This window comes from Hoplias malabaricus, chromosome 8 (assembly GCF_029633855.1).
Source record: "Hoplias malabaricus isolate fHopMal1 chromosome 8, fHopMal1.hap1, whole genome shotgun sequence".
Taxonomy (NCBI): Eukaryota; Metazoa; Chordata; class Actinopteri; order Characiformes; family Erythrinidae; genus Hoplias; species Hoplias malabaricus.
Window position 1 is genome coordinate 32,593,888 of NC_089807.1, and position 22,658 is coordinate 32,616,545.

At 40.9% G+C, this 22,658-nt stretch overlaps 1 protein-coding gene across 2 annotated transcripts in view; it reads right to left on the minus strand.

Annotated features, from left to right (window-relative positions):
- Positions 1-14,079: 14,079 nt before the first annotated feature.
- LOC136705422 (serine/threonine-protein kinase 32C-like) overlaps positions 14,080-22,658 on the minus strand; it is a 165,236-nt gene continuing 156,657 nt past the window's right edge. For both annotated transcript variants that reach the window (XM_066678984.1, XM_066678983.1), the window contains 2 exons: positions 22,189-22,256; positions 14,080-16,202 (listed from right to left, as the gene is read on the minus strand). In XM_066678984.1, coding sequence (XP_066535081.1) covers positions 16,004-16,202; positions 22,189-22,256 — 267 coding nt within the window. In that variant the 3' untranslated portion in view covers positions 14,080-16,003. The remainder of the gene's footprint in view (positions 16,203-22,188; positions 22,257-22,658) is intronic.

Below are 22,658 nucleotides of genomic sequence, written 5' to 3' on the forward strand. Positions count from 1 at the left end.
GAGCGGCGGGAGCCGCCATAGTCACGGGGACAGGAGCGGCGGGAGCCGCCATAGTCACGGGGACAGGAGCGGCGGGTACCGCCATCACAGACACTGGAGCGGCGGGTGCCGCCATCACGGGGACTGGAGCGGCGGGTGCCGCCATCACGGGGACTGGAGCGGCGGGTGCCGCCATAGTCACGGGGACAGGAGCGGCGGGAGCCGCCATAGTCACGGGGACAGGAGCGGCGGGAGCCGCCATAGTCACGGGGACAGGAGCGGCGGGAGCCGCCATAGTCACGGGGACAGGAGCGGCGGGAGCCGCCATAGTCACGGGGACAGGAGCGGCGGGAGCCGCCATAGTCACGGGGACAGGAGCGGCGGGTGCCGCCGTCACGGACACTGGAGCGGCGGGTGCCGCCGTCACGGACACTGGAGCGGCGGGTGCCGCCATCACCGGGACAGGAGCGGCGGGTGCCGCCATCACGGACACTGGAGCGGCGGGTGCCGCCATCACGGACACTGGAGCGGCGGGTGCCGCCATCACGGACACTGGAGCGGCGGGTGCCGCCATCACGGACACTGGAGCGGCGGGTGCCGCCATCACGGACACTGGAGCGGCGGGTGCCGCCATCACCGAGACAGGAGCGGCGGGTGCCGCCATCACGGACACTGGAGCGGCGGGTGCCGCCATCACTGAGACAGGAGAACCTGCAACGTCCTCCTCGGAGGCAGGGGAACCTGCAGCGACGTCGTCCTCGGAGGCAGGGGAGCCTGCAGCGACGTCGTCCTCGGAGGCAGGGGAGCCTGCAGCGACGTCGTCCTCGGAGGCAGGGGAGCCTGCAGCGACGTCGTCCTCGGAGGCAGGGGAGCCTGCAGCGACGTCGTCCTCGGAGGCAGGGGAGCCTGCAGCGACGTCGTCCTCGGAGGCAGGGGAGCCTGCAGCGACGTCGTCCTCGGAGGCAGGGGAGCCTGCAGCGACGTCGTCCTCGGAGGCAGGGGAGCCTGCAACGACGTCGTCCTCGGAGGCAGGGGAGCCTGCAACGACGTCGTCCTCGGAGGCAGGGGAACCTGCAGCGACGTCCATGAAGACTGAAGAACGTGCGATGACGTCCACGGAGGCAGATGAATCTGCGACGTCGTCCACGAAGACTGGAGAGGCGCGTGTCGCGCTCACGAAGATAGGCGCGGCTGGAGGTGCCGCGCTCTCGAGGACAGGCGCAGCTGGAGGCGCCGCGTTAACTAAGACAGGCGCGGCAGGAGGCGCCGCGTTAACGAAGACAGGCGCGGCAGGAGGCGCCGCGTTAACGAAGACAGGCGCGGCAGGAGGAGCCGCGTTAACGAAGACAGGCGCGGCAGGAGGAGCCGCGTTAACGAAGACAGGCGCGGCAGGAGGAGCCGCGCTCTCGAGGACAGGAGTTCGTGCTGCTCGCCGGGCTCGCGCTGGAGCTGTAAAGGGTTTAGGGGGTTTCACAGGCGCACCCATCAGATCACCTCGAGGTGCGCCCCTGTTAGCCTCAGACCTCGGAGTTACGGAGGTGAGGCTAACAGCCCCTACCCTTAACGCCCCCCCAAAAATTTCCCCGGACCTGAGGGGGTAATCCTCCAGCGAGGGGGGAACTCCAGCACGCTTCTTCCGCCGGCTCCTACGACTCGCGCTGGAGCAATCACTCGACTCATGAATTGACTCATGAATCGATTCCTCCCGAAGGCGTTGAGCCACTGTGGCATGCATTTGTCGGAGCCGGCTATTCCACATCGCAGCCCTGTCGAACATAGAGTCTGTGCTAGCTGCGTCCTGGTGGTCGTACATTCTGTCAGGAGCGAGGGGCGGATTGAATGAGGCGGACGCACTCGCTAAAACACAGTATATTTAATAACGGATGTAACAACACAACGAGACTAAAACAGAACGAAAACAAACGGAGCAAAGCAAGCTAAATAAAACACGGTGAACTAGACAGGGTAAGCGTGACAGACGGACAAACAGCGAAAACAACGATAAAGGAAAAGAGACGGGGAGAAGCTGAGGAGACAGACGGACAGACAAGAAAACACGACCGACATGAGAAAGGTGAACCAACGTGACTGAACAAAGGTGAAATGAGAATGTGAAATGAACGACCAACAGGACACGAGACAAGAGAGCTTAAATACCAACACAAACGAGACACACCTGGACAGATAACGAGGACGGGTAACACATGACACGGACGAGGAGGCGGAACAAAGGCGGAGACTCGAACATAAACAAAACAGAGCCATGTGCAAATAAAGCACATGGCGGGGACAACAAACTGACAGGACGAAGGCGTGACAGTCTGAACTTTCTTCTGACCAATTTATCTTCACAGTGTCTCTGTCTAATTTTAATTTTACACCAAAACAGGCCCTCGCAAGTGGTTTTTTTTTTTTTTTTGGTCTCACTAATTTTAGACGGCATGGTGGTGTCGCAATCACACAGCTCCGGGGTCCTGGGTTTTGGGTTCGATCCCCTGTGACTGTCTGTGAGGAGTTTGGTGTGTTCTCCCTGTGTCCACGTGGGTTTCCTTTGGGTGCTCTGGTTTCCTCCCATGGTTCAAAAAACACACGTTGATAGGTGAATTGGCTACTCAGAAAGTGTCAGACACCATTAATTTCTATGGGCCAGCAAAGTAATTCACAGAATGACATTTGTTGATGGCTGCAGCAAAATAAATAAATAAATAGGTCGACAGTGAGAACTGGCGATTTCAAGAGAGAGGGAAGTATCTGCAGTAAAATGTTGGATTTTACACTCTTTTGATATCCTGCAGTTAATGCTCTAAAATGAATTAAATATAAACTTTGTAAATTTGTGTTTTTCATATTTAAAACACACTGTTATAAATAATTTATGAATAATAAATAGTTTATGAATAGAGACTGGCCCTTAAGAATTTTGATATGATCCAGTTTGTCCCCCTTTGAAAAAACACCCCTGACTTACACGAACAAGCACAAGACTAGTTTAAGAACCATTAAAGCTAAAAGAATGTGCCATAATCAACCTATTACACAGAAAATATACATAATTTCACTAAAACATCTACATATGCTATAGGAAGGCAAAACGTTAAACGAGCGGCCACTATTTTCCATGAATTTACAAGACTTTACTGTCTAAATCCATCAATATTTAGACTAGACAAAGCTGGTGTTATTTATTTTCACTTCCACCATAAATGCATCTCATTCACAATTTTTGTATCCAAACAATTAGTTCCTTTTAAAATTGGCCAATTTACTAGTCTTATTAGTGATTTTTTTATTTTGCTGTTTCAGACTATTTAAGTAGGAACCCAGGAGATGGTTATCTTCCATCCATCCATCCATTATCTGTAACCGCTTATCCAATTTAGGGTCGCGGGGGGTCCAGAGCCTACCTGGAATCATTGGGCGCAAGGCGGGAATACACCCTGGAGGGGACGCCAGTCCTTCACAGGGCAACACAGACACACACACATTCACTCACACACTCACACCTACGGACACTTTTGAGTCGCCAATCCACCTGCAACGTGTGTTTTGGACTGTGGGAGAAAACCGGAGCACCCGGAGGAAACCCACGCGGACACGGGGAGAACACACCGACTCCTCACAGACAGTCACCCGGAGCGGGAATCGAACCCACAACCTCCAGGTCCCTGGAGCTGTGTGACTGCGACACTTCCTGCTGCCCGATTGTTATCTTAATAAAAGTAAACAAATTCTACAAAATTAAACAGCTCGAGTTACAAATGATTTCTGTGGCAATTCAAACAGTGAATAAATACTTACAGACAAGTTAAATAATTTTCTCTCCTCAAACACATTGATTCAGCTTTAAAGATGCTGCACTTCTCATAAACAAACCAGAGAGAACATAATTTCCTCACATTTGTAGATGTCCCTTTTAAGTGAACAGCAAAAATAGAATGAGACACCGGCTTCTGTCATTTACAAGCCTTTATTGTCTAAATCTACATTAAATATTTAGACTAGATGAGGCTGGCGTTAGCATTTTTCCCTTCAACTATAAATGTCACTTTAGGAGGCAGATCCTTGTTTCTTATTCACAATTTGTATTTAAACATTTAGTTCCACCTTTAATATGTCAATTTTTACTTGAATAATTTGTTCCAAGTTAAATAGATTGCTAAGCAAACCTAAAAATTGCGATAGGTTTTATAAACAAAACACATTTTGAAATTATTCTTATTTCACATTTTGTTCATATGAAATACACAACCAAGTGTACACCATGTGACTAAAACATCAACCTACCCTTGTGAAATGCTTATATTGGTTCTGACAGCTTGAAATCTTTGTTCTACCTTAAATAGTCAAATATGCAAGGCTTTACAAACAAAACTTTTACTGTTTAATGTTTTTAAAACACACACACACACCAGAGAGAAACACGCATTAATCTGCCTCAATTAATTTAAAACTAAGAAAGTAGTATTTACACTTTTTAATCATGTTGTTATTCACCTTCTTTGTACAAAACACAAAAAAAAAACAGTCCTTACACTTTTCAGTCGTCGCTATCCCTCACTTTCTTTATATAAAACACACAAACTATGAAGCTGACACCTTTCATCTATACATAGGATTTGCACTTCTATAATTTTTTTAGAAATGGCTTGCTTACCTGTTAAGGATAAAATTAGCCAACTTTAGATATGTCTTGTGATCTTGCTGCTTCTAAGCTGCCTCCATCTTTCAAACACATGGCCAGTATTTCCACTCCCTTCACTCTGTCTTAGGTCATGGACATTTTTAGAAGGGTGCTGAAGCTTTATACATCTGTTAAAATCAAACTTTATCTCTGTTCACTTGGTCATTTCATGGCAGATGGACATTTGTGTCAGCTATTGCGTGTACATGGCAACACGGTGGATTGGGGCTGTAATGTGATTGGACAGAAGGCACAATCTCTGGTTGGAATTCCAGTAGAGCTCAGCATCTGAGAATATACTGGCTTCAGCACTGCTCTCAGTGATGCCAGTTCTTCAACTTAGCCTGTTTCCTTTAATCTATGGTCACACATCACGACATTTGCGATGGATTACAGAAAATATGTTACATATTGCTCCTTTAAAAATAACCATATTTCTGTTTGTCTGTTGTTCAGCTGCTTATGCCATCATCTGTGTTCCCTAGAATTCTTGTGTGAGATTACTCTTTGCACTGTCCTACCCCAAGCTTGACTGTAGTCAAAGAGAGTATCTGGTGCTATTGATATTTTGTTTACTGTCCCATGCACCAGATGAAGGTACCCACGCTCCATGTCTTTGTTAAATTCTATCATTTTCTAAATTCATAATTCCCAAACTGAACAGATGAAAATAGCATTTACATTTACATGAATGGCATTTAGCAGATATATGTTTGGTTGGAATTTGTGTTCTACTAGTGCATATAGGTTTAAGCATACAATACACATGAGCTCAGACACTGCCAGAGCACAGCTAGTGCTATTTAGCTATTTAGTAGCTAATTAATGGTTATTTTTAGAGTAAAATAGTGCTGCGTCCTTCAATTATCTTTGTCATTTCACTGGATTTGTTCTTGGATACCTTTGGCTGGCCCGGTGAAGAGCTAATGGTGCTTAAGTTACACAATGGGACAGTAGCATAGGAGAAACAGCAGGGATAAATCACCAGTGAAATCTTTCACAGTGAGCAGAGACGCAGAGGAAACATAAAAAGTAAAATGTGGAGAAGTAAATTACATAGTGTAGTTTTCTTGGGTGTAGTTAGTCTGATTTCAGTCCAGTTCTCCCTGTGTACTGGCCATGTACTCTTCTATGGAAATTTTGTTAAAGTGAAATAAATAAATGGACAATGCAGAAAATACAAATATAAACAAATACATATGAATATATTAAATAAACAGTCACAAATTGTAAATGTTCAAATAAATAAACATGACATTTAAGAAAATATAAGTTATTATATAATTGGTTTTATTTACTTTAATTAAAATTTTGAATTAATTTTTCAAAATTCTATTTTACTTGTATAGTGCATAATTACAGCAGACAGAGTCACATGGAAGCTTAACAGAGAGCTGGAACAAGTCAGCTAGGTGAAAGTGATAAAGATAAACTCCTTGAGGTGTTGTGAGGAATAGGAGCCAAGTACTTAGCTCCAACTGGAGGTATATGCCAGAAGTATATGTCTCTATCTGGAAGTATATGGGGGAACTACGTAGCTTTGTATAGTATATATATATAGCTATATATCTGAAAATACTAGAGGTAAATAATTCCATTTGAAATATGTACATTGTATATATTAGAAGAATGTGAATTAATAAAAAATATTGCATTCTTTGTTTGCATTCAGAACACTATGTTATATCAAAATTTTATTGTTGATTTTGTTCACATCATTTAAAATTCTCAGCTGTCCCTGTCTAAATATCTTGATGAATTCATAATTAGAAACTGACCCAAAAGAATAACAAAATCTTATTATATTAACTTAATATAAATGTGCTCCAAAGTCTGTTCGGTTGTACGTCCTTCCTGATGTTACCCTCCTATTAAAAGTAAAGAATGTGTTTTCTACACCTGTAAAGACAGCAATTTTATGCTGAATTACACTGCCCCGTTTGAAAGTATATTTGAGGAAATATATAGCTCCATCTGAATCTATATTTAGGGCATGGTGCGGGGTTCGTACGGTCATGAAAAACCTGGAAAAATAGCAATTTCCAGGTCTGGATAAATTTCGAAAAATAAATAACTCCATAAGGTTTTGGTAAAGTCATGGACATTTCTTCTCAAATACCGGTAGGGGTATAAAGAGATCTATTAAAACGTGGCGATATTTCTTGTCAAGTTTGGAGGGGGGGGGGGGGGTCAGTTGGGTGGTAAGAACTTTGTAAGAGTGATCTGACAACATACAAACAATGGCGGCTACAACTCATCAGTCAGAGCAGCTCTTAGCAGAAGAAGTATAGCTAATGCAATATCTTGTCCGTTACAATGTATATTTGTGAACAGACAGTGTAATGTCGGGGTTCTCGGTGGAAACAATAAACGGTAACAGAGTGAAGACACGAACCGTTTAGCGCTGTGAGAAAATCATACCGTTCACCGCGGCTAATACAAGCACTACACAAAAACGCCTGAAGCACCCCGTGATTCTCTACATAAGACAGTTGTAAAGTAAATGACGAAAGTACAGACACTTACAAATTCCTTTGGACTTCAACTTCCACAGTCAATTGCTAGAGCCACGGCAATAACGTTGTATTTATATTAGTTTTTTATGCTCAATGTGTGGAGAGTGGATCTGTTAGTCACACGCTGTTAGGTAAATTAAAAGCTAGAAACTCCTGCATAGTTCTTATACTGTTCAGTCTCAAGAGACTCAGTCATACAGGAGAGAAACCTGTCTGTTGAGTTAGCGATTTTTTACTTTGTCAAACATTTTTCATCTTTGAAGTTTTCTTAAAATATTTAAAAATCTCGTCTCGTTCTCGTGGGACGGAGTGTCTGGTCACATCTCTAAAGACCGGTGGTTCAGATATAGACTAAGATTGATCTCTTTTAGGTAAACAATATGTTAATATTCTGGCAGACCAGTCACGTCAGTTCACGTTAGTTCACGTTAGTTCCCTGTGTGGAGTAACGCAGGGCTGAGTTTCACACATTACATTTTGTATAAAACTGCATCAGTGTGACTTCAATATATGTTTATATTTTTAACCAAACCATATGGCTTGTAATTAATTTTAGTTAAAATATGTTTTTTTTAATCTTAATTTTCATGTCTACCCAGAAGTTTCAGAGAATGTATGGTTAGGAAAATTTGCCTCAAAGGCATGGAATGTTGTTGGTAAAAAAGTGTGTATGAACCCTGATGGTGGTGCAACAGGTAGTGTCACTCTCACACAGGTCCTGGGGTTGTGGGTTTGAGTCCCACTCCAGGTGACTGAGGAGTATATTTCCTCCAAGTGTTCCGGTTTCCTCCCATGATCCAAAAAGTTAGTAGGTGGATTGGCTACTCAAACAGTGTCCATAGGTGTGAGTGGGTGTGTGTGGTCCTGCGAAATGGTGACAGACATAGAATAAATGAATTCATCTATATAAGCAGGAAATACTTCATTTCTTCTGAAGATTAACAATGATCAGTTACATTAAAACATGCCTAATATTTTGGGGCCACCAAAACAGATCTCACCTGTTGAAACTGGTCTTTAACTAGACCTCTGAAGGAGTCCTGCTGTATTTTGCACAGGACATAAATAGCAGATTATTTATGACCTGTAAGTAGGGGTCTCCATCCTGCAAAAGACTGGTGCCCCTTCCAGTATGTGTTCCTGCCTTTCACCAAGTGATTCCGTGTAGGCTTCGCACTCACGACCCTGAATTGGATAAGTGGTTACAGACAATGAATGAAATTTGAAAGCTAAATCACTTCTAAAACACTTTTTTTCATTTTCCTCAAACCGTTCCTGAAGATTTGTTGGGCTTTACTTTGTGTACCAATGTTTAGGTAGGTAGTACTTGTCAAGGTAACACCTAACTTGGAGCTCAGTAGAACATTGCCCAGGTTGTCACGTTATAACAGCCGGCTCTCACACGTTCCATAGTCCATCCTGGTGCCATCTCTTAACATCATATAATTTCATGTGCTCATCCATATGAGGTAAAATAAAATGAGATTAATGAGACCAGGCCACCTCTTGCTGCCCCATGTTCTAGTTCTGATGCTCATGTACCTAATATAAGTGTCTAAACAGCAAGGGATATTTGACCAATTAGCAATTAAGCAGCCACATACACAATAATTTGTGCTACACTGTATGTTATGGCACCATTCTACCTTAACCCAATATTAAAGAAGCATTAAGCAATATATGCTAAATTAGTCGTCAGAGGGATGAGCTAGCCTTTGTACCCCATGCACATTAATGAGCCTTGTGTGCCTATGGCCTTGTTGATAGTTTACTGGTTTTCTTCCTTTGAACACTTTTGGTAGGTTATAACCACTACAAACCAAAAGCTCTCATGAAGGACTTCAGTTTTGGAGATGCCAAAGTATATCAGATAATTTGTCAGTTTTTCACTTCTACTACATTTCTAACCAAGACATTTGTCAGTTGTCATGTTATTCACATCTCCCGTCAGTCTTTTTACAGCTGTGGCTTATCTGTGTGTGTTAGATGCATATAACTTTACGAGAAAAATATGCCGGACGACATTGTAGAATCAAAATAAATATTGGTGTTATGAGCACAGGAGAACTAGATGAAATATTAAATATTAAATGACTGATAACTTGCTTTTACAAAGCCATGCGAAAAGTGGAATCTAAACCAGTAGTCTCAGGTCAGTTGTGAATATTTGAGTGTGTGTGAGTTTTCTGAAGACAGCTCTGCTACACAGTAATGTTTTGGAATGCAGTGGCACAGAGACTGGGCTTGGCTACGTAAACACGCTTCTCCTGCTGTGTTTACAAGAGAAAACCTACAGCAGTTTTGAGCACATACACAGCTTATATTCATCAGACATTTCTCACAAGTAAGAGATTGATATTTGAATCTATCAAAACCATAAGTGAGGCACATTTGTTTTAATGATAAATTATGCCAGCATCAAAATTCATGCTAAATCCTCCAGTCGAAAAAAAAAAGTTTGCTGTGCATCTGAGGGGATTTAACAATGTGAGCCAAACCCATCGCTCAGCAAATTTTGTCTTAGGTTAAACTGAGGAGTGGTTGTGAATGTGTGGAAATAATAATTTATGAAACGCATGAGTCAAGAATGTCCATATATTATAATTATTATTATTATTATTATATTATTACTATTATTATATTTTTTAATGACTGGTGTGTAATCCCTTTTCAAAACAACCATGAGCTAAAGACCTTCCCATTAAAGCAAGTACATACATTGAAAGTCCAGTGATTTGTGTCTGATCCACTTATTACAAAACCAGAACACCAGAATTGTAGTGTGGTGGGCTCTGAGGTGTTTAATCCTCTGAAGTAATTTGAATTTCTGTGTATCATAAGTATAATCTAGGACTGAAAAGAATGTCATTTCCATTTGTTTTCAACTCTGCAAAGGAAACAAACTGCCTTTAAAAAAAAAGAAGAAAAAGCCATGTTTTTATCTGAATTTACAAGTGTGTCAAAGCCAATATTGCATAAAATGTTTAGGAACTGAAAAATTACTCTAGTGTTCCTGATGCATGCAAATGATCTCTGACACCAAAATCAAAAACATCTAATGAAGTTATCGTATGACATCTGTTAAAAAAGTAAATACTAAGGCATTCAGAGTTACAGAGATTTTTAAGAAGAGGCTAATTGGATCAGTGATTAATAGTGAGAGACATAAATTATTAAATGGTTCTCTCAGGTGATCACATGCCTTTAAGTGAAAATTACACTAAATTATTGAGTCTGTGTTACAATAATTAACTACTTAAGGGGCCTTGTGCCCAGTGATTGCGGGTAGGCTCCAGACACTCCGCGACCCTGAATTGGACAAGCGGTTATGGACAATGAATAAACGAATGAACTATTTAAGGGTGGTTTGTAAATTCCTTCTGTGGTAATGACTGCCTTTTTTCTAACATTATTTTCAGAGCTGAAAGTTCAAAGCAATTTTCCACATTAATAACATAAAAAATTGTTGCTCCAAAAGAGGACTTCACATACTTTGCAAATCCATCATCTTTTGCATTACTATCAAAACTGTACTGGGCATAGGCGTTTAGAGCCACATTAGCCTCACCATTTTCATGTTCAAGAAACATGTTTGTGATTAAGTTTGTTTGTGACATGGAGTATTATTATGCTGGAAGTAGCCATCTGAAGATAAGTTAATTTTGGGAGTGAATGAAGGGATGTGCATGGTCAGCAACAGAACTCAAGAAGGCTGAGGCTGTCAAGAGATGATTAATTGGCATTATCAGACCCACAGTGTCCTAAGAAAACTTTCAACACGTCATTACGTCAACTGCAACAGCCTGGTCCATTGACACAAGGCAGGTTGTGTTCATGGATTTATAATTTTGGCACCATGTTCTAACACTGCCATCTGTGTGCCTGAAGAGAAATTGAGATTTTTTTTTCTTTATTGCATTATTCTGACTGTTCTGCATAAAAATCTCTGGAGATCAGCAATTATAAAGGTAATTTAATCCACCCAGATAACACCTAAATCCATTACCACTGTGAAAATCTCTGAGGTCACATTTTTCCCTCAAACTTCTTGTTATAAATAAAAATCAGTATACATAGTAAAAGTACCTAAAGTTGACTTTAGCCTTTTTCTCCAATTAACTGTTTCTTTATAACATGTAAGAAATGATAGTACATTCTGTGTTTTGTACCACAGTGTCTGATTCAGAGCCAGTTTTGAAAGACCCAAGCACAGTGGCATGTCACAACCAGAACATGCTCAGCAACAGACTGGACAAAATGGAAAAGGTAAACTTTTAACATTATAACAAGATGTGTGTAGAGTGGCCTAATTACATGTGTAAAAGTATTGTATCTTGAGCAAAATAACATATAATTCAATTAAATGTAAAAGTAGCCAAGCAAAAAAAAAAAAATATTACAAATTATAATGATTAGTGAAATCATACATATGGGTGTAATTATATACTCTGGAAAGCTGCCAGTTTTGAACAAGTTACTATATCTAGACTAGGAGTACAGAGACTATCAAAGATGAACTCAAAAGTTATATCGAGATAGGATCATGGAAATGTGGCTGACTAACAAAAACAAATCTAAGCACAACCCAACAAACTGGCTCTCATATCAAGTTATTTATTATTATTATTATTATATTATATTTTTATTATTATTAAAAATTAAGTAAAATATTGAAAATCCTGGATTCAGGTGATCCCTCAAGTCACTGTCTGGGAGGAGTTTGATTTGTTCTGCCCAATTTTGCATGGGTGCTCCAATTTGCACCCACAATTCAAAACAGATGCTAGTAGGCTGATAAACCATGCAAAATTGTCCATGGGTGTGAAATGATTCCAGGTATTTTTGAAGACATCAAAATGTGCCGTTGCTGTTGAGATATTTTGATCTGTTCAAATGCCACTATGTCAATAGCTTGGGTTTATTTGCATGATAAGAATAAACAATTTAATACCAATTTAACATGTTTGTTGCATGCTAACACATGCAAGTTAAGACCTACCATGATTTTAAAATCTATCCCCAAATCCACCTCTAAACCATCACTCCAGCCTCCTTCTCATTTTATGGTGTTTTTTTTTTTGCTTTACTGTAACTTTGCTATTTTAACTGTTTATTGTCATACAGTCACTCAACTTGACTAAAGCTTTGTCTGTTGTTCTGTCTCTGTGTGTTTTTCCTCAGAGGGTAGAAGACACAGTGCAGAAGCTGGAGGAGGACCTGGCTGGTCTTCTGGCTGACATACAGAGCCCTGACTGGAGCCTTTTACTGAACTCTAATAGTGCTGCATCCACAGTGGACATAATGGAGGAGATCAGTCCCAGTCCACAGATGAGAGAGAGAGTGGTAGAGAAATAGAGACAAACAGATAAATGGAAAGTTGTAGTGGGACTATATTTTTCATTTGTTTGCCATAATTACATTTTTTTCACTAACAGGTCAATTATCCCAAAAAGAACCCATCATATTATATCAACTACTATACCACAAGCAGTTTCAACCCCGCTATGTGGCTGAGAGACGTTGTAGGAGTGCCATTTCTACATGGTAATATCTCTATGACATACACTTTTTATGTATTACTCCACCACATACACATGTAACCTAGCAATGAGAAAACAGTGGGGTGGGGTGCCTAGAGTTTTTCAAACAATGTCCACCTGTTTGGTTTTCATTCACGTGCCTAATTTTGGACAGAGTTAGCGTGCAGTTTACTTGTTATATGCATTTTGATTTAAAAAAAAACCCCAAAAACATTAGGAAATAAAAACAGGTATATGCTTCATCTGTGTGTTTTTTTTTTTTTGAGCTATGATCAGCTTAACATAAGGTGCATTTTTAACTTTTCCTCTAGTTCACAATCTCAGCAGGATGGAGCCATACTCCAAAAGCAGCTTTTTGAAGTGACACAGCTTTGGTTCCCATTAAAAAATGGTGCAAACAGGCTAGTTTGCTGGGTAGCACCCAGGTTTGGAATCAGTTCAAAAATAGTGAATTTGTTAAGGAATGGAACTATTATTTCTTGTGGAATGTTGATAAACAAACAATTCTTTTTTCTGTCCCATTTATTTTAAATCCTAACATTAAGTGCAATAATACAATAAAAATTCATATTATCATATCATATTATTGATATTATTGCTTAAACACACTGTGGGTGTTTAAAAGTAGTGTTGTATTAGCATGCTACTGTCTTTTCCCCAATCAGCTTACCTGCAGTGCTGACAAGAGACTCAATGTGAGATTCAGGTCTGTTTAGTAAGCTGAGGAGAAGGGCCTTCATCAATATAATCACTTGTCTTCTCCTTAGCAGGGTTCCTCCCTCCTTCTGATAAAACTAAGTACCAGCTGCTCAGCTGGCTCACAAATGTCACAGTTATAGCATTCTTCAGTTTCTCCAGAGAGAGAGAGAGAGTGCACAGACTACTAAAGACAACTGTACTGATTTGTAGAAACATTAAAGAAAGAAAGAAAAAAAACCTACAGTTGCTTTCCACTAATGTTCAACTTGACATTGAATATTTAACAACTATTTACACCATGTCTGTGTCTCTAAAATGGTTCAGAATATATGTCATTCTGCATTTTACATTCTATATACACAACATATGGTTTGTCAATGTAAATATTAATTTACTATGTGAATAGACAGAGCCAATGCACTTAAACATTTTATTAATATATTCAGTATCATGAAAACAATCTATTGGATACCAAAAGTTAAATAATATCTATTCATACATATTGTGCCATCCATATTTATTTGGAGGCAATGCTTTGCTTTGTACACTCCAATATCTTCAACTGATAAAGCAGTCCTAGATTATGGAAAACGAGAGGAGAGTAGTGGTGCAATCATCCCAGTGATTAACAGTACGTTTTTAACACAGTAGCAAAGACATAGGAAGAACCCACAGCTTTTTGCCCTTCCGCAAGATCCCATTGTAAATATTGGTACATGCAAAAATTCAGATATTTATTTAGTATTCTATGGTCTCAGAACAGTCATTTCTTAAACCAAATTACAGTGATTTTCCCCCATTAATATTCACTTGAGGCTAACAATATGTTTAACTTCATAAACATTCCATGTTTTCACTTAACTACAATAAATGCTTGTTTACAAATGTTACATTGGTCCTATGTACTACTTACACACTTACCCCCACACATACACTCAAACACACACACACACACACACACAAACACACACACACAAACTCACAAAATAAAACAGACACAAACATACATCAAACACAAATGCAAAGACACACAGGCACTCTTTCTTTTTTCTTTTTTTTTTCTTTCTTTTTTTTAGAAATGGTTATGCAAATGGTACAAAAGCTTTGGCGTATTTGCCTACAAGTTGTGCCTGCACACTTGGGAATCTAATTTAAATGTCACTGTATGAAGACATTGCGTCATAAAGTGCCATTTGTTTATTTTACTATTTTTTTCTCTGTGTATTAATTTATGCTTGTTAGATCAGGTAAGCGCTTCCACATAAAACTGTGGAGAAAATGTTTTGCTTTTAGCTATATACACGTTTTACAGAAATAGACGCTATTGATTTAAGGTGGAGAATGCTACATGTTCCCACATGTCACAACTGAAATGAATTGCACCACCTTAAAACAACGACTGTCATATTCACAAACTATGAGAACGTTAGTCTAAAGAAAATCCCCGTCTTGTCCACTAGGGGGAATGCTTAACCCACATTAACAGCAATAACATAGTTCCCATTCCATAAAAAGGCATACTGTCAAACGTATTCTCAATTAACTTAATTAAATAGAATATTAAAATCGAGTCCTATAGAGGTAAATTAAGCCTACACCCCAGGATGAGTAATTATCAGTTGATAAGCAGCAGAAATGGAAGGTTATTAGGGTACATACTGCAAGCATACTGTGGTATTATCTACACCGATGCATTCTCTACATTTGAACACCAGATCATCAAGATGAAGGATCTTAACTTTAACAGCCAGAGGGAGAAACACAAACTGATTTGGCAAAAGGTCACTGGCGGAGAGAGTTCTGGCAAGAAGCAGCAAGCTTACAGAGAGTTACAAAAAATATTAATTCATATTAACATCATAATAGATACTGATGCAAGGTTTTAGAAAATGAATCTTAAGTTCTGTGTTTAGTTTCTTAAAAATATCGCAACAAGAATCACATTTTGCTTGCAATAAACGTGTCAAAAACATTAGAGACATGGCAGGCGACGTAGATGTGATACTTTCCGAGTGCCAAGCATTTTGCCCTTTAACCTGTTAAAACACTATTGCCTCTATAGAAATGAATGCAGAACCTTTAGTAAGTGGTAACCTGCTTTTTGCGGCATGAGCTGAAAAAGCCAACAAAGCTAAGTCTAAAGTTCAAGAGCTTTCACCTATTCAATAATTAACCACTCTCTCTGCAGAAAAACAGCATTTGCTCATCCTTATGGTGCTGCCCTTGTCATGTGAACACTCATGCAGCAGAGTCCTGTTGCTCTGGGTGTCATCATGGATTTCTCAGGCAGCATCTGTGCAGTTTTGTTACCTCTAAAATGTCTACTTTACATCATGCTGTACAGTTATGTTGCATAGAATTTAAGCTTACTCTAGGGGTCATGTAGAGAGAGAAAGAGAAAGAGGACATGTTGCCACTCATACAGGCATAACCCAAACCGTACTGAGGTAAATGCTACTTGGGAAGGAGTAAGGAGCCGTTTCTGGCTCTAATGCCGTCTCTCTGTGTTGTATGCAGTCAGAGAGCTGCACTGAGGAGCTTTAAAGGCATGGTAAGTGCACTGATGTCTGAGAGACAAGCAGGAGGTGCTAAGAGCTGCCCGGGGATGAGCAGACCGAGCCACACATGCTCAACTTGGAGGTCTCAGGTTCTGCCTCCGTTTCTTCGTCCTCTGTGCCTCCTTCTGCCTCCTCCCCTTCTCTGTCAGGGTCGCCTTCTACTTCCCCTTCTCCTTCTGCTCCTTCCCCCTCTCCACCCATGCAGCCTTCCTCCTGCCTCCTCTTTAACCTGCCAAACACAGAAAAGCAGAAAAATGGGAATGGTCATTAATGACTAATTAATTATAGAGGTGCATATTATTTACATGTTAACAACATGGAATTACAAAATGCTCTGAAAATCAAGTGATCACATTTTAGTGCATTCATAACATCAACTAGTGTCAGTACATGGCAATTGCTTTCCAATCAATCATTGATTGATTCATTCATTCATTCATTCATTCATTTTCAGTAAAAGCTTTTTCAGTTCAGGGCCATGGTGGGTCCGGAGCCTACATGGAATCACTGGTGCACGGCAGGGCATCACACACTCACACATTCATTCACTAACACACAACTATGGACACTTTTGAGTAGCCAAAATTTCAGTCTGAGATGTTCTGCCAAAAGCCCCGAAGTATATGTATATTGTACACTACATATAAGTAGATGATCACAATAGTGAAATTATTTTCTGTCTTTTCTGATTGCCACTTTGTCCTTTATCTCACAGTGTCTGTTAATCAATAAAGACAAGCACAAGCCTCCTCTACACACTATAAGAAAGAACCTTTTGTGACAAATGGACACTTGATAAAACATAAAACATTTATCTTTAAATATAAATAATATATCTTGAAAATATATCTTAAAATACTTCTTTATTAAGTGTTAATAAATAAGTAATATCTTGCATATTTGCTCATAAGTCTGGTTTTTTTTGGTTGTACCATTTTGCAACAACTTCTTACTTTTGCATCATGCTTAATGTAATTAAATAGACCTTACCCGTCATGGAGGGCAAATTGGCTAGGCCAAAATGAGCGATAGGTTGGATAGATAAAAAAAAGATACATTTCTGTAATGCCAATTGTTAATTAGGGGTGGCATGATGACACAGCAGGTAGTCACACAGCTCCAAGGACCTGGAGGTTGTGGGTTCAATCCCGCTCAGGGTGACTGTCTGTGAGGAGTTTGGTTCTCCCCGTGGTAGGTGGATTGGTGACTCAAATGTGTCCATAGGTGTGAGTGAATGTGTGAGTGTGTGTGCGCCGCCCTGTGAAGGACTGGCGCCCCCTCCAGGGTGTGTTCCTTACTTGCACCCAATGGCTCAGGACCCACAGTGACCCTGAACTGGATAAGCCTTTACAGACAATGAATGGATGTATAGTTAATTAGTTTGGACAGATTAGACAGTTGGACACTAGACACATCCATCCATCCATTATCTGTAACCGCTTATCCAATTTTAGGGTCGCGGGGGGTCCAGAGCCTACCTGGAATCATCGGGCGCAAGGCGGGAATACACCCTGGAGGGGACGCCAGTCCTTCACAGGGCAACACAGACACACACACATTCACTCACACACTCACACCTACAGACACTTTCGAGTCGCCAATCCACCTGCAACGTGTGTTTTTGGACTGTGGGAGGAAACCGGAGCACCGGGAGGAAACCCACGCGGACACGGGGAGAACACAAACTCCTCACAGACAGGGAATTGAACCCACAACCTCCAGGCCCTTGGAGCTGTGTGACTGCGACACTACCTGCTGCGCCACCGTGCCGCCCGACACTAGACACATAGATATCTTAATTGATCCCTAGGGATATTTTTTTTTTAGAAACACTACAAACATAAAAACACTCAAGTTAACAGGACACTACAGCAATAACTCTAATAACACTAAACAAAATGAGACAATGCCATATCTAACTAGCAATGCTAGAACTGGATATAGTGCAATATTTAATTAAAGTGAAACTATGACATATATCTAAAATTAACTGGCAACGCGAGAACTATATAAAGCACAGTAATTAACTAATACAAGTGACTGAGATACACTAAAATAAAGCATAATGCAAATAAATAAGTCAATACTGCAGTAGTTCACTCTCTCAGAGGAGCACTGAATTGTAATGCAAAAATAATTATGGCTCTAATTCCTCCTGCATAGTGTAGAATTGTACAGTGTAATGGAGGTGGGGATGAAAAACCTCCTGTAGCACTCTTCACTGCAGCAAGGATGGAGCAGTCCCTAAATTAACTGCTCCTCTGACTGTATACAAATCATAAAGGTGGTGGGAGGGGTTGTATATGACCAACAGCAGCTTCGCAACTGTAGAGAATGGAAAGAATATTGAGTCAAAAAGAAACAGTTATTTTAGCACCATAGATTCCCTTTGTGCAGAATCTGCAGACAGTGTGGAAAACCAAGTACAGAGTCAGTGCAATATTAACTGTATTGCAGTCTAATGGGTTTTAATGCATTGTAGTCTACATTGAGCATATTTCTTACTCACTCGTCAGCATAAATAATTATTGTGTTTTTAGCATGTTCTTACAAAAAAAAAAGAAGAACTAGGCATGTTTTCTTTATGAATATGAGCTATCATTGTTTGCATAGTGTCAGCGTGTCAGCAGTCTTATCTGACCATATATAAGCTGTGCAAGCATGACAAACCCTGGCTCATTTGTATGGTCCACAACGATTTGAAAAAACAAACACCCTGAGTAGCCAAACAGGGATGAAATCACCTGAAATCCCAGCCCCAACACACACAGAGGCACAGAGACAGTGGCAAAAGCGTTTGGTGATGCAGTGGCAATTAGTTACAGGCCAGGGATAAAAGGCCATAAAAATGTAGGAGCTCTAAAAATAGAGTAAGTGATATGAAACACAAATTACAGCTAAAAAATAGCATGTGTGTGAGAGGGCGGATTATGCAGGAAAAATAATCAGCTCTTAATTCTAAGTGAAGGCATGTAGCATCTCAAAAAATGATCAGTAGAGGATCGGTCACTATCTACTGAAGCACTTTCTACAGTGCTATGCATGCTGACTGTTGTGACAAGTAGCTGGAGACAGGTGGGACAGAGATTGTTTGTTGTTACTCAACATTTTTGGTAGCCAGCTTGGTGGCAAGTATGGACTTAGGTTCTACAAGCTGCTTGTTGTTATTCAATGGCCTACCTGTTGTTTGTGTCAATACAGTCTGAAGTGTGCAGAGGACAAACCATTACTGCATAACTTGCTGTAAGGTAGGCACATCCCCTGCTAATAAGGACAATGTATTTGTTGCTGTCGCTGTGATTATACTTGTTCTTGTACTGAGTGACTATGTTGGCATGTCACATGTAATGTTGGACACAGACCTTCTCTTAGTGAAGGTAAGGACCTCAGTAGTAATGCCACTGGAGCCTCCTCACAAGCTAGGCAATCATAGCTTTGCTGAACTTTAGCCCTACAATGATTGGTAGATCTAGGATGGCAGTCAGGATTGTGCTAGTGATGACATTTTAGGTAGAGTACAGCTCAAGTTAGTACTCAGCCCAGTGATCCATTTGCCCTATTCAAATATCACACCCCCTGTCTTGGAGGCAGCAATTGAATTGCTTCACTAGAGGAGTATGCTGAGAATGCAGGCCTGGTATACCTGCATCTTGTTGTTTTCAGTCAGGTGGCTATTGCTCCACACTGTCTTGTTCTGCTGGAAATGAGTGGCTGCTGACTGGGTGATCAGGTGGTCAAACATTGTGTCCATGGATAAGAAGGTGGATATTGTGAAAGCAAGGTAGTTAAAGCAGTCCACCAACCTGAGGGTCTGGGAAATGAATGTAATGCCAAGCTGGAAGTTTGTGTCATGTGCTTGGATGTGGGTCTTCTTCAGGCTGATAGAAGTGCGGTCAGTGAAGTATTGCAGTTGAGCTTCTGTGTGGAGCTACACCATTCACAAACAGCATCTCTCAGATGAGGAAGTTGCAGAAATCTGCCTTGTTGTGACTTTAGGTGCTAAATATGTACTGAAGAAATATGTAAGAAGAAAATGTTGAAGATTTTGAAAGCTTTTTTTAAGTCAAGGTAGCACAGAGTGCAACACTATTTGCAAAACTATTTGCAGAGCTGGCATACTGAGATGATCAGGTCCCCTGTGCTTTTACCAGCTCTAAAACTGTGTGTCTCTGGGTTTATGCAGTATGTAAGGGACAAAATGGGGGGGCTTTAAAATGACCATAATGCTAACAAGGAAGAGGCCACTGTAGTTACTGCAATTATTGCAGTCGCCCTTGTTCTTGTACAGAATTACTATGTTGGCAAATCACATGTAATTTGGAATAACCTTACTCCCAGCAAAGACAAACAAATTTGTTGATTTATTGTAGAAAGGCAGGTTTTCTGCTCTTCCAATGTTGTCAGCTTATCTATCTCTTCAGTGACTAGTGATGATATTCTGGGTAGAGTAGCTCAAGGTATTGCCATTATGAAGGTGGGACCACTTGGCTGGGATAGGTTTTCTTCAACAACTTTGCTCTGTTATAGTTGAGTTCACTGCACATCTCTGTAAGCCATGTGGGAGTGGTCAGTTTCAGAGTCTGCACTATAGTAACTAAGCAGAATAGAAAATGCACCCATCTTTCACACGTGGCTGGTGATGGTGGTGTCTAACTGATGCCTCTGGTTTAGTCTTTTATCATGCAGACCTTGCCAAAAGATGATGTAGCTGGCCTCGCTGATGGAACTGTACTCTGCCAGCTGTGTGTCCTGCAAACAAGGGATGTCAAACTTCTGTCTGCCTAGCTCTCTGTCTATGACAGCAGTTTTCCTTGGCTGTTACTGATCAATGTCTTCAGTGTGCCCAGGACACATGGTCCTGACAATCCAGCTTGCAGCATGAATAGCTTTACTTCTGATTCTTCTGTTGTAGCATGGTGCAGAGATTTATAGACCCTTTAAGAAGGAGAATCCTAAGTGCCATAAACTTGTTGAGATAGCACTTTACTGGCAGGGGGCTGTTGTCAAATGTGATATGATGATCTCTCCCACTCTGTGCTAGCACTTTTACAGAAAAAGAACGGTTCTGTTCCTGATTCTTGGAACCTTTGTGCTAGTGAACCTGCCCATGTTTCCGGGTGTTTAGATGGGAAAAAAAGGATACCTCATCAGCCAGGGACATTCACTCTGTTCCAGCATCACTGTGGCTGAATTCAGTGCCAGTGCCAGAACCGTAGATAAAGGGTCAGACATTAAAGCTGGTTCAGATCAGTGTGAGATACATTTGTGTGTATTTTGTTGAGTTCTGAGCTGTCCTGAGCTTGTGGACAGCGGGAAAAAGCATTTATACAGTCATTTATACAACATGTTGTAAATGAACTGTAAGGCTCCACTGTGCTAACATTATATTTGAGACTTTCTGGAGTTTTTTAAGCTTGACACGTTCATCGACAACATCACAGTTCATGCTGACAATCCAACACTTCTATGGTTCCAGCAGGGAATGAAATTTTCTGGTTACAACATAAATTGCTTTGCAGAAATGTGTTAAAATGTTCCACATTAAGTGTGCAAAACGCGTGGAAAAGCACCATGTGGTAACCCCTGGTGTCAACTTTCCCATTACTTTCAACCATTTAACCCATAAGTTAGTGATGCATTCACAAAGATACCTGCTATGAGCCTGGACAGGGAGCAATAGAGATCTTGGGCTGACATAAAACACAGACAAATTCATTCATTGTCTGTAACTGCTTATCCAGTTCAGGGTCGTGGTGGGTCCGGAGCCTACCCGGAATCAATGGGTGCTAGTCCTTTACAGGGTGCGGAAACACCAAAATCCTCACAGACAGTCACCCTGAATGGGACTTGAACCCACAACCTCCAGGTCCCTGGAGCTGTGTGACTGTGACACTACCTGCTGCACCACCATGCCACCCTCACAGACAAATTAAACGTCATAAATAAAGACCACTAAAACAGGCCACAGGGTGGCTTTCTTGATTAGATTGTTTGATGATATAATATGTACTCGGCTTGCTTATATGAGGGGTACAAGTTTGTAAGAGATATAAAGATTTAAAGCATTTTTTTAACATATAATTGTAATTGTAATTGTAATACAAACATTGTCCCATTTTTATCACTATGTAGTATTAAAACTGACAATTGTAATTTGACTACAAAAGTAAAAGGACCCGCATATTAAATATATATTTTATTATATGCTAACTCACTTTTCTCTGTTGAAGATCATGAACTCTTGTTGCACAACTTCAAGGCACTCCTGTAGATAATCGTTTTCCTACGGAAAAGCACAAGAGCAGCAACGGGTCAGTTGCATACATAATACAGAGGCTTTGTTACAAAAACAATCAACACATACAGATTACACAGCGCTCTCTCCCAATGGTCTTCAGGCAGTTGGCTTTACTTCAGACCAGGGATTGCTGGGATTGGATGCTCCAGGTGGGAACATTTTTTTGCTTCATATAAAAAAAAAGTGCTGAGGGGCTTGAAAACAGTACTGAAAGCTTCATAATTTAATCATCCATGTAATAATAGAGGATGCAGCTCCTGCTCCAGACTCGGAGGAGCCTCTTTTTAGTGAAGCTAACTGAACTCCAGCTTAAGAATCAGCAATGGCATTGCTAAAGACTACATTTAATAACATGCGGATCTGCATAAGAGGCTGGCAGTAGAGAAG